This window comes from Hesperophylax consimilis, unplaced genomic scaffold, assembly GCF_061612785.1.
Source record: "Hesperophylax consimilis isolate HC1 unplaced genomic scaffold, BYU_Hcon_1.0 scaffold_42, whole genome shotgun sequence".
Classification (NCBI taxonomy): domain Eukaryota; kingdom Metazoa; phylum Arthropoda; class Insecta; order Trichoptera; family Limnephilidae; genus Hesperophylax; species Hesperophylax consimilis.
The window spans coordinates 239,583-252,595 of NW_028301272.1; the positions used below are offsets into that span (position 1 = coordinate 239,583).

At 34.0% G+C, this 13,013-nt stretch overlaps 1 protein-coding gene across 1 annotated transcript in view; it reads right to left on the reverse strand.

The window, feature by feature from the left end:
* The window catches only part of LOC149408915 (uncharacterized), a 208,607-nt gene that overhangs the window by 10,229 nt on the left and 185,365 nt on the right, over positions 1–13,013 (reverse strand). Inside the window, exons 26-27 of the mRNA XM_089650310.1 lie at positions 6,578–6,676; positions 4,030–4,282 (exon numbers count right to left, since the gene is read on the reverse strand). Of these exons, the coding sequence (XP_089506436.1) occupies positions 4,030–4,282; positions 6,578–6,676 (352 nt within the window). The remainder of the gene's footprint in view (positions 1–4,029; positions 4,283–6,577; positions 6,677–13,013) is intronic.

Genomic DNA, 13,013 nt, shown 5'->3' on the forward strand with positions numbered 1-13,013 from the left:
CAATGCACAATAGATACCATAGATACCATAGATACCAAAACGTGAGATCTCCAGAAACCACCACCAGCTCTACACCTCTCTCTCTGCTCTGCCCTCTACCTCGCTCCGACTTCTGACTCTGCTCGCCTTCTTTCACTCTGACCCCCGCCTCACCCTGGACCACGGACTGCCTACCCCTTCGGACCAGACCTGGAATCAGCATCAAGAACAAGCGACAAGTAATCGGACCAGCTCTACAGCGGCTTCAGAGACGGCCCCGTTCTACCCCTCCACGCCACTGAAGGACGACATCTCACGCCTCCACAGATTGGGATCACCAGCAGTGGCGGCCAGCTAATATGTGCTCCCGAGCGCCGAACAACCAACAATATTTCCGACATGGCTAATCACAATACGAAACTCGGTTCGGTTATAATATCTCATTCAAAAGGTACCTACTTAGCGCGCAACTTGCAGACCGACTTGTGCCTATGTTCGTAGCAGTTCGTTTTCGATTGCGATCCAAAATTTGACTGCTTTGTCGCATATTCTGTGGAACAGTCGAAAGCGTGGGTACATACCAGTTCATACTATTCTTTGCAAATAATACCATATCATGAACGGCGTTCGGGGTTTTACCACCACATCAGAAGGAACGGTTTATTCAGTAGAAAGTTAAACTAAAACGCGTATGTTTGATGTTATTGTCGATATCGTGGTTTCAATTAACCATCTGCTATTTTCAGCGAATGTTTCGCTTCTTCGATACAAGCATTTAAGATAAAATTTGTCATTAAGATATGAATGATGGTCAGATTACTTATTATCAGTTCAGTCAGCCGTCGCCTTTGCCGGACACTGTCTGTTGAATTTAAAACTTTTCTTACTCTGCGAAAGTTTTGAAGTTGCAGGTTATATCGATCTTGTATATCAATTTTATTAATAAGGCATATCAATTGCAGGTTATACCAATATATGTTTACTTTTGTGTTTGTTCAACGTATAAATTAAGAATGAGTTTGAATGTGGAATATATTAAGAACAATAGGTCGAGTTTTGAAAACAAAGTGATAATAAAAAATGCCGGTCCACCTAAACCTGAACTGATAATAAAACAAGAGTGCAAATCTGGATCGAAGAAGTTTACTCGATCATTTAACAAAACAATGTATAACAAAGCTTCTTGGCTCTGTGGATGTGATCAATTGAATAGTTTATTTTGTTTTCCGTGTTTAATTTACGATGTTGATTCAGTTTGGACAATTAGCGGTGTTACTGATTTAACTCACCTTTCTGAAAAAATCAAAAAACATGATTCTTGTCATTTACATTTGCAAAAAGTTTTAAGCTTAAAGGTTTTAGGAAAAGTTGACATCAGAATGCAATTGGATTCAGGCTACCGTGCCCAAGTTAAACACCATAATGAGCTAGTTAATAAAAATCGATACATCCTGTCCAAACTTATTGATTGCGTAAAATTTTGTGGTGCATTTGAATTAGCTATGCGTGGACATGACGAAAAAAGAGACTCGGTTAATCTCGGAGTGTATCGTGGTTTAATTGATTTTGTGGTCGAACTTGATATGGCAATGAAGCAGCATATGGAATCAGACTCTATATTCAAGGGTACTTCAAAGACAATACAAAATGAAATATTAGATGCAATTTTGGAAGTGTATCACAGCGAAGTAAAATCACAAATTTCAAAGTGTGAATTTGTAGCGATTCAAGCGGATGAAACGACTGATGTATCCACAGTTATGCAAATGGTAATGATCATTCGTTACGAACGGAATGGCGAAATCTGCGAACGGTTTTGGAAGTATTTAACACCAAAATCCCACTGTGCCGTTGGATTATCAGATTCGCTGTTTCAAGAACTTGGCATTTTAAATATATCTCCGAAGCAATTCATTGCTCAGTGCTACGACGGTGCTTCTGTAATGAGTGGGAAAATTGGCGGGGTTAAGGCCAAAATTCAAAATGTTTTTCCGTATGCGCATTACATCCACTGCTACGCCCATCAACTAAATTTAATTGTAGAAAAAAGTGTGTCCCAAAGTAAAGAAGTGAAAATGTTTTTTTCGAATTTGCACACATTCCCCGAGTTTTTTTCGCGGTCGTCGAAACGAACAGATATTTTAAATGAAATAGTGAAACGCAAAATTCCCTCAGTTTCTCAGACGAGGTGGAATTTTAATATAAGGACAATTAAAACCGTTGGTACCAATCGCGAATCCCTAATTGAGTGCATGGAGACGATTTTGGAATCCGACAATGACAGCAATACCATCAATTAAGCTGATATGCTCTTACGCTACCTCAAAGATGAAACATTTATTTATTGGTTGAATTTTTTCCAAAAAATTATGCCGCATTGTGATATTTTATTCCGACAATTGCAGTTAAAAAACTTAGATCCCGTTATAATCCGAAATAACCTCAATGAGTTAGAAAAATCTGTTCAAAATGTACGCAATTCTACAGACAATTTTCCTGAGCCACCTACTAAACGACTAAAAACCGCCAAATCAATTATTTGTAAAGAGGTCTGCGATACAATTCTGTCCGAAATGAAACAACGCTTTGAATTCAGTAAACATATTTCTGCAGCAACATTACTCGATTGCGAAAAATTCACCGTGTACAGGTCAAATTTCCCAGAACATGATTTCAATGTGACTCTTAAAACATATGACTTCCTAAATAAAATTCAGTTAAAAGGTGAACTCTGTGCAATTTACGCCCGCGACGATTTTTCAAAAGCTGACGGAGCTTTCTTTATCAATTTTACAACTTTTTTATAGTACTTGTTTATTAGAAGACTTTTCCGAGACTGTGAAGTTACTAAAACTTGTGTGCACCATTCCAATGACTTCAGTTGAAAGCGAAAGATGTTTCTCAACGTTAAAAAGAATAAAATCCTTTTTAAGAAACACGTTTAGCCAGGACAGACTGAACGCTCTATCAGTGTTAAGCATTGAAAAAAGGTTTATTCAGTCTATGCCTGATTTCAACACGAGAGTCATAGAGGTCTTCGCTAAACAAAAGGAGCGGAGAATAGAACTTCTTTATAAATAGGTATGTACCTTTATTTAATTTATTTTCGGACTTAATGTTGTAATCCGGTGAACCGCCACATATTTTGACCACCGGCCGCCACTGACCACCAGCCCCATTTACAGTCTTGTGTGTCACACGATTACGTCTGATACACTTATCTTGGATTAAAGAACTTTGTAATAATCAAAACGTACTATTTACAGGAGAGACTTATGTTTACCTACATAAAGTAACGAATTCAATTCGGAAACAATGATAAAAAACTACTTCCCATCGTTATTATGATTTTAGATTCTACGATTCGTTCTTAAGTTCAACAGCTCGGCTGTGGAACGAACTGCCGGCCTCTGTGTTTCCTCCCTCCTACAACATGGGACTTTTCAAGACCCATGTTCACTCCTTCTTCTCCACAAAAAGACCCTCCACACAGTATCCCCAAAGATGACATAGGCCCTTAGGGAAATTATTTTCTTCAGGGCCTCCTGTGTGGAGTTAATATAAAAAAAAATTTTTAAAAAAGATTGTGTGCTGTCGAATTTGAAAAAGTAAAAAATCTTAATTATTCTGATACCTAATATTTCAGTTGAAAAATATGGTTCAAGCCAATTTAAAAAAGTTAAGATACGTAATTAGGAACATGAATACTTAACTTTTTTTTAATACCGCGCAGTCCCAACTGTCATATTGCTACTAACATTTTATCAATCATCTTTTCGGTTTTTTTGACGAAAAATCTCAATTTGAAAAAACAAATAACTTTTTTAATTTGATTTTGAATAACAAGCTTCACTTTTTCAATAAAATGATTGGTGATACAAATACGTTATTTTCCTGCCGTGACGTGCACACCGTACTAATTGTGAGAAAAAGATTGTTCATGAGTTACGCAATAACTCCCATAATGCAAAGTGACTATGGAGTCCGCGGTTCTCCGTGGTTCCTGGTTCATCTCTTAGTGGCAATAAAGGTAATGAATGCATCGGGTACCTCAGCAGCGGGCTCTTGGAGAGGTGCTTGTTCTTGAGCGAGGACCTGGGCGGGTTGGGCTGCCTGGGCGAGCCGGAGGGCCGCCGCGCGCCTCTCTGCCTGTCCCTCTGGCGCCCCTCCGCCTCGCCCAGCAGCCAGAAGGTAAGCTGGTCCAGCTTGCCCTTCATGGCCACCAGCCCGCGCTCGCCCAGCTGGTAGCCGCCCAGCCGCTCCAGGAGGAGGGCGCACGACCGGCTGCAGTGGATCTTCAGAGCTGGAACAGCGCAATACATACTACCTACAACCAATGCTAAAAGCACCAAAATGTGTATTGCTAATCTATTCAAATCTTTTCAAATAACAAAACGGGATTGCCGGCCGTTTCCTGATAAACTTTCAGTAAATTTCTGATATATCGGAATACGTGTTCATGCACCTCCATTTCCCTCGAAAATATATATGATGACGAAATGCGAAAATGTTAGGTTATTTTAATACGAAATTATAAAAGTTTATCAGGAAATCTATCAATTCGATCGTTAAGGACCTGCAATCCCGATTTTAACCGGATTATGAATAATATGAAGAGATTCTTAATAAAATAGCAATACACATTTTTCTCAGTGTATGTAAAAAACAAAGTGCTACCTACATCAACATATTTTATTGTCTGTACCTACGTTACCCATAAGAGGATAATGGTGGTTTATCTAAATATAACTTATAAATTATACAGTCTATAGTGACCTTTTTCTTGATTGCTTGAGGCAAAAAACAAAATACGCCGTCCGCCAGGGAAATTCTACTTTATATGATACATATTATTTTATTATTTTAAACACTAAAGAATACAAAAATACTATACAATGCAAGGAATATCAGGGAAATGACCAGGTGCAAAGCAGTGCTTATTTTTGATCACACACAATTTTGAAACTAGGCCTTTGAGCACACAAATTTAAAGCTTTGGATCTTGGCTACAGAGAAGATTGCTTGAATATTTGGGGAGCTGAAAAAGTAAACAGGGTTTCTACTCAAATAAGAGAAGGAAAGCCCTTAATTCCTCGGACACCAAAACTGGTTCCGAAGTGAGAAGGGAAATCAATTCATCTTCATCCAGTTAGCCAACATTTCTTGTCGCTACGTATTACAGTGAGGCAACACCCCGAACTAATACCTGCTTTACACGACACTCTTTTTCATACCGATCATTATTTCCATACTTCTGATCAACACAGATAGTTGCCATTAGAGAAGAGATAATTTTTATGGACAGGATACTAAATCGTCAAAAAATGGCAACACCTTGAACATAACCCTAGTTCACAATCATGAAAGCATCTTCAATAACCTTTATCATAATGAGTTTTATAGGTACCTATTTTTTTATTTTTCTATTCACTTATATATACAATTTATAGGTATACAAATTGAAATTGGGTGCAAGTAATACAGATAGATGTTCAATATATAAAACGTAGTAGTAGAATGAAGTGTGATATGCAACTGTATATACATGATTGAAGCTTAGGTAGTAATGTTCTGTGAACACCTCACTAGGAGATTTTGGCACAATTGCCTACCTGGTTACTGTATCTCTTGATAGATACATATTCGTAAGATACATGGTATACATGACCATATATGAACCTTAATATTATATTTTGCAAAATATGTATGTATTAATGTAACCCGTATGATGTATATTAAAATAATAAAAAAAAAAAATAAAAAAAAAATAAAAAAAAAAAATAAAAAAAAAATAAAAAAAAAATGTGAGGTGAAACCACCAAAACGTGAAAGCCCATAAGCCAAAGCAATAGCTGTCACAACTCTTACTCTATTCATTGATTAATAAAAGCATGTTACAATATGAAGTTAACACACATAGATATACTGTGTTTGAGGGGAGTTATAGCTATTCTTCTTCAAAGCTTTGGAACGAAGTACCACTGTCAATTCGAATATCGACATCGTTGCATTGCTTCAAAAAGCTTTGCCGCGAATGGTTGCTATCGTTACAATGAAGGGAATACTTAGGTAGATGTGGTTGCGATTATTGTTTATTTTGAATTTTTGTTGACTATATTATTAATTTGCACTGGTTTGTATACTTACTATTTCTATTTTTATTGTTATTTGTTTGTGTTGATTTCATTTTTTATTGAAAATATTATTTCATTGTTTATTATTATACCTAAATATGTATATATTTTTATTATTATTATATTGGAGGCACTGCTGAAAACCAGCTGCATTCCCGGAGAGATCCGGATTGCATAGCTGAGCAGTGACCTTTTTGTCAATAGAATTTATGAAAAAAAAAGTAAAATTTATCTATTGGCAAATAAATGTTTTTATTATTATTATTATTATTATTATATTCGTTACGCTATGAGTTAACAGTACATATGTTATGTTTGCAAACATGCACGCGGGATTCTCAATAGATAATACAGATATACCACTCACGATACCAACTTCCAACTACCAGAACAGAACACATCCTTTTTTCATCCCGAATCGCTAGGAATAGAAAATGGTGTAAAGCATTAGTGTTTGTACTCACGGGATCCAGTGGATTCCATCCTGCTGGCCGTGTTGACGGTGTCGCCGAAGAGACAATAGCGCGGCATCTTCAGCCCGACCACACCAGCGCACACGGGGCCTGGAACCAAAGCATTATATAGGACCAAGATTCTCAACAACACCATCTTATCATTAAAGAACATATTATAATAATAGATAAGTAATGGTCGCAACTGGGGATCGAACTTTACCGGGACAAAGCTCTAACCACTAAGCTCTTAAGACCTGAATATTTTTCCAAATTTTTGTCGAAAGTAACAAAAATCCTAATTAAATAATTGTCATGTTTTTTTGCTGCTAACTTTGTTTATTACAAATTTCTTTCTCGAATTTATTATGTGTAACATCTCTAGAGAGTGGTCTCGGATACATCTATCCGATTCATATTTTATTTTATAATATTAATACCGGACAAACGTCCCAACTGTTCCCAACTGTCTGGAGCCAGTGAGACTATGGGGTATGTTGTGATGCTGAAGGTAGTGAGGCGAGGAAGGAGATGAGGAAGAGGAAGGTGGAGATTATCTTGCTACTCAGATATGGTCACCAAACACGGCCAAAACCAAGCGACAAAAAACACAAATTCGTTAGATAAAATTTAGTTGCCCACGCCGGGATTTGAACCCACGCGTTCGGATAGCAAGTCGAGAGCCTTACCCCTCGACCACAGAGGCCGTTATATGGAGAAAAGTGAGTATTTTATAGGAATCTACTCAAATTATTGGTAATCCTGTTAAAAACGGGATTGCAGATAGTTTTCTGATAAACTCTTAGTAAATTGTCTTGATAATATATAATGACGAAATGCGAACATTTTAGGATTTTTATGAACATGTTTTCCGACATAATGATAATACATTGGTATTTTACCAAAAGTTAATCAGGAAATCCATCAATTCATTGGTTAAGAGCTTGCAATCGCGTTTTTAACCGGATTACGAATAATTTGAGAGAATTTACTACGAATAAAAGAGATTTTTAATAAATTTGCAATATTTTTTATCAGTATTTATAGATTTATTAATATTATCTTCTTCTTAAATGATTACATCGATGTGTATAATCTTCAAAAAGTATTCTATTATATAAGCTGAACCATCCTCTGACCTCCAACTAAAGCAAAACATCTCAACGCCAACGCAACACTTTTTACAGCTATTAAGGCGAAGTTTAATGCCAAATCACTATTTAGATTAATCTTTATAACGAATTGGTGAACATTATGAATACCAAAAAAATATTCTTTAGATAAATTGAAGGTTTTCCTATCGCTTCACTTGAGTAGAATACAAATAAAAAAATAAATTACCCAATAAAAAATATAAATGCAAACTACTAAATTTTTTTTTTCAATAGTAATTTATGAACGCGTAAAGGAAACAACTTAAAAAACATACAGTATTATAGCTAAGATTGTCTGTGACAGTTTCACTTGATTACATTTTTTGCTTTCTTATAAAATTATTTACAAAATATGTAAAAAAACTGTTTTATTGCTTGAAATCGAACGATTCTAGACTCCGTTGTCAAGCAATTTTAATGCCTAATATTACCTAAAATATAAGGTATACCAAGAATATACACATTTTTGGCTTGTAGCTTCCTCTGAACATATTATTTCATATAACATACAGATTGATACAGATTGTAGATAATATATACCTGTATAAATATAAATAAATACTAATTATAGAAAAAAAAATTTTTTCTTGAATTTTATCCATTATATTACACGTCATATAGAATCTATGAAATTCGTTTATTTGTAAACCGAAAAACATTATTTTATTTTAAAACGAAAGTCACATTAAAATGGAATTATTTCATGAATAATCTGTGTCAAAACTAAAAATGACATTATTTCATTGTTCATTCAGGATAGTGATATATCGCACGGATATCAAAAATGCCATTTTTGTGTTAACACACTAAAAGTGTCACGTTTGAAATTTATGACATACGAATCATCAAGTAATTGCCACTCAACGGGTCATAAAACATATATTCCATAAATATAAAAATTAGAAGATAAAGAAAAAAACTTATTTTGATAGGTACTTATTATGACAAAAGGGTAGGAAAATAGTATTGCTCTAAATTATTTTAGCTATATTTAGATGTCAGACCCGAAAAGCCAAGTACTTCTCATACACCCCCCCTTCACCACCTTTTTCAGCACCATAACATTCACAGAGATCCGTGGAGATGCCATAGATCCACTGGCACAGGCCAATTGGATTTCTTGCTGGGTATCACATAAAAAAACACTTGACTTGATACGGTGGGTAAAAAATAATTGAAAAAGAAATTCAAGGGACAGTAATTAACGTAAACTCTTCTAAGAGATATCACCCTCATTATGCAATCTACCAAAACTTGGTTGAAATCTGTTCAATGTAGTTCTGAATTTATTTTAAATAGTTGAAATATTTGCAGCGCTCTATCGTTATATTGTATGTTATTGTATAGTTATTTTCATGTATTGTATGTTATTGTATTGTTATTTTCATGTATTATATTTTTTCTTGATTTTGCAGTGAGGTTATGAAATGTTAAAGGTTGGTGAATATTGACGCAAGTTAGACGTAATTTTGAATAAAAACAATCTACATTCCCTTCAGCAATAATGTAATAAATTAAAGACATCCATAAAAAACTTATTATAAAGACCCAAAACTTAATTAACCACCAAGACATAAATATAATATCCAAATACCTCTATTTTCCATACAAAAAATGCACAATACTTAAATTTACAAAGGGATAAAATATTTTTATAGTCTTCCAGAAGAATAAAAAAAAATAGAATTGGTATTATTCAGGAAAAAAGAAAAAAATATTTTTAAATCTGAACACTCTTAACACCATTACAAAAATGAAGTAAGTTCATTTCGAACCATATTTATATTTTTAATGTTATCACATCCTGTGCACATACTTATACACTGTATGATATTATTTTTTTTCATTTTTTCGAATAACTTTATTGAGTAAAACCTGAAATTGTAATATTTAATTATTGAATACAATATTAGCGATTTCCAAACGAAAATCTGAAAGAGAAAAATCAGAAAAGGATACGGTCACATCTAGGACTCGAACCCAGGACCCTAGACATCTTGCGATCATACATAAAGATAGTTGCCAATAAATAATGTGCGGTGAAAAAATGAAGACATTGTTGGTAGTTCTTACCAAGGGGATAGGGTCCCATTAGCTCAGTGGTAGAGTGGTGTCCCGCAAGGAAAGGTCCTGCGTTCGAGTCCTAGATGTGACCGTATCCTTTTCTGATTTTTCTGTTTCAGATTTTCGTTTAGAAATCACTAATATTATCTTCAACAATTTATTTATTTATCGTTTCTTTACATTGTATCTTTTTTTTTAAGTTATAATTTTTAACCTCACTAGGACAAGCCTGTGTTGAGGTTAATAATTTTACAAAATATTAAAAAAATAGTACAAAGATTATAAGAGATTTAAAATAGTACAAATATTAAAAAAAATAATTCAAATATTAAGATAACAATATTGTTACATTGACGTTTCTGCGAATTGGATACCTACATGGTACCTATCAGCCTATTCATTACAATATAATGCTGTAAACATGTAGGGTGACCATGATATTTAATTGCAATAAAAATGTAACAAAATATTATTTTTTTTTTAAACAGAGAAGAAAGAAAGAGAGAAAAAAACATTTACATTAAAAAAGAAAAGGATGAAAAAATTAACTTATTCAAAATATTATGCCACAATTAAAAAGGACAAAGATGAAAGAATATGTTGGAAATCCTCGGATGGCAGAAATAATTTAACATTCTTTTTAAATGTACACAAGGAATTTGACGATTTAATGTGATCTGGAAGGCTATTAAATAAAAGTGGAGCCTGGTACAAATAATGTCTCTGCCCAAATGAGGATTTAGGGTGAATTGCCATAAAGTTCAGACCAGAGCCAATTCTTGTAGTACGAATTTGTTGCGTTCTTTTAGCAGAACTAATATTGTTAAAAAATCTGCATAACGTTTATAGGATAAATAGTTGTTTTAAATTTATGATATTACATTCCTTATAAAGTAACTGTGTAGGATATGTAAATTTTTTCTTATACATAACTTTGAGAATCAGTTTTTGGGCAATATTAAGTGGTTCTATTACAGTCTTCAGGCAGGAACCCCAGCACACTATATTATATGAAAGTAGGCACTGAATTATAGCAAAATACACTGTTTTTAATTTTTCCTTGTCTAGTACATGTCTGAGATCTTTAAAAATATAGATAAGTCTCCTAACTTTATTTACTAACATTTCGACATGATCATTCCACCTCAAAAATTTATCAATTTTTACCCCCAGGTATTTGAGGCTGTCTACACTTTCCAAGGGGTTGCAGTTACACGTTTGCACACAATTGTGAATAATCAAATTATGAGAGGTAGATGGCTGACTTTTATAAGAAATGCTAAAAGTGATGTATTTGGTTTTTTGTGTATTTAAAGTTAAAATATTATTACTCAGATAATTATTAACTATTCCTAAACCTGTATCACATTTTTCAAAAGTTTCACTCCAATTTTTACCCTCAAATATTAAGGCAGTGTCATCTGCAAAACTAACAATGTTACCTGGAATTTTTAGACTGCATAAATCGTTTATATAAATAAGAAATAATATTGGCCCGAGTACACTACCTTGTGGTACTCCAAATGAGATAGATTTACTATCGCTTAACATTTTATTTATTTCTACTTGCTGTGTTCTATCACTAAGGTAAGATCTGAACCAACCCATAGCTGTATTATCAATGCCTAAAGATAATAATTTCTTAAGAAGCAACTCGTGGGAAACCGTATCGAAGGCCTTTGATAAGTCTAAAAATACCGCTATAGCTTTGTTGCCATAGTCCAGTGCGTTTATAACTTTGGTCAATACCTTTAATATAGCATCACTCGTACTTCTGTTCTCTCTGAAACCAAATTGGCTGTCGGAGAGTATTTTGTATTTTTCTAAAAATGATACTAATCTTGACTTAGCCAGTCTTTCTATTATTTTTGAGAGAGTATTGAGCAAAGATATTGGTCTGTAATTATTAACATTTTCGTGATCTCCACCTTTGAAAAGAGGTATAATCTTGGCATTTTTACAATGGGAAGGAAATATGCCATTCTTAAAACTAAGATTAACAATATGAGTTATAGGACTAGCTAACTCATAAACATGCTGTTTATACACCATTATACTTAAGCCATCGATACCACAGGAAAAAGACATTTTTAATTCATTTATAACTTTAGTAACTTCAAAAATGTTAGTAGTTTTAAATTCAAAACTATCTCCTGTAACTTGAGTACCAGGTTTAAAATTGTTAACAAGATACATTTCGTTGGTTTTATTAGCACTGCACAAGTTTTTTGCGTATGTAGGACCAATATCACTGAAGAAGTTATTAACATGGTTGGTAATTATATGTGGATCCTCCTCCAATGAGATAGTTTTGTTATTGATTACTAATTTTTTTATGGACACTTGCTCCTTTTGAATATTTATGGCTTCCTTTATAATCTTCCACTGTTGCTTGTTATTACCGTTGACTTTATCAAGTTTCCTTCTGTAATACGTTTGCTTTGTATATTTTATAATTTTTGTACGCCAGTTTCTGTATCTCTTATAATAAGCCAGCAGTTGAATATTATTAACCTCTCCTCGACATTTGTTGTGCAGTTTGTCGCGGGTTCTAAGGCATTTGATAATTCCATCATTTATCCAAGGTTTTAAGTATTTGATGTTATGTTTTACACTTTGTACCGACGAGCAACTTTCCACGTGCATTTTTAAACATTTTACGAAGTTTTCAGTAGCTGAATTAACATCTTGCGATGACAGGACTGACTGCCATGATTCTTCTTTTAATTTAGCCTTCAAAAGAATGTTATTTATGACGGTTTTGATTTTTTCATTTTCCTTTGCTATTTTCTTTTGTCTAAAGCTCATAAATCTCAGCAATACCGCATCATGATCTGTTATGTCAGTAGTGAAGACAGCTCCCTGTGGTACAAATTTAGATTTTACCATAATGTGATCGATGCAACTTGAAGCAGTAGACGAAACTCTTGTAGGTGAAATTATAATAGGCTTTAAGCCGTGAAAAGCCAAAAGTGAGAGGTATTTTTGAGTTTTTATACTGTTCAAATCTAATGTATTAATATTTATATCACCACATAAAATGATTTCCTTATTTTGTATAGATGTAGAATCAAGTAGGACACTCAGTGATTCAAGGAAACTATCTATATGAGTCTGGGACGGAGATCTGTAAATGGCTATTAAACATATATTATTCGATATCTGCATTCTTAAGCAGTTTGCTCCAGGGAAAACAATTTCCTCAACAGTCGCCTGAACATTTTGTTTCA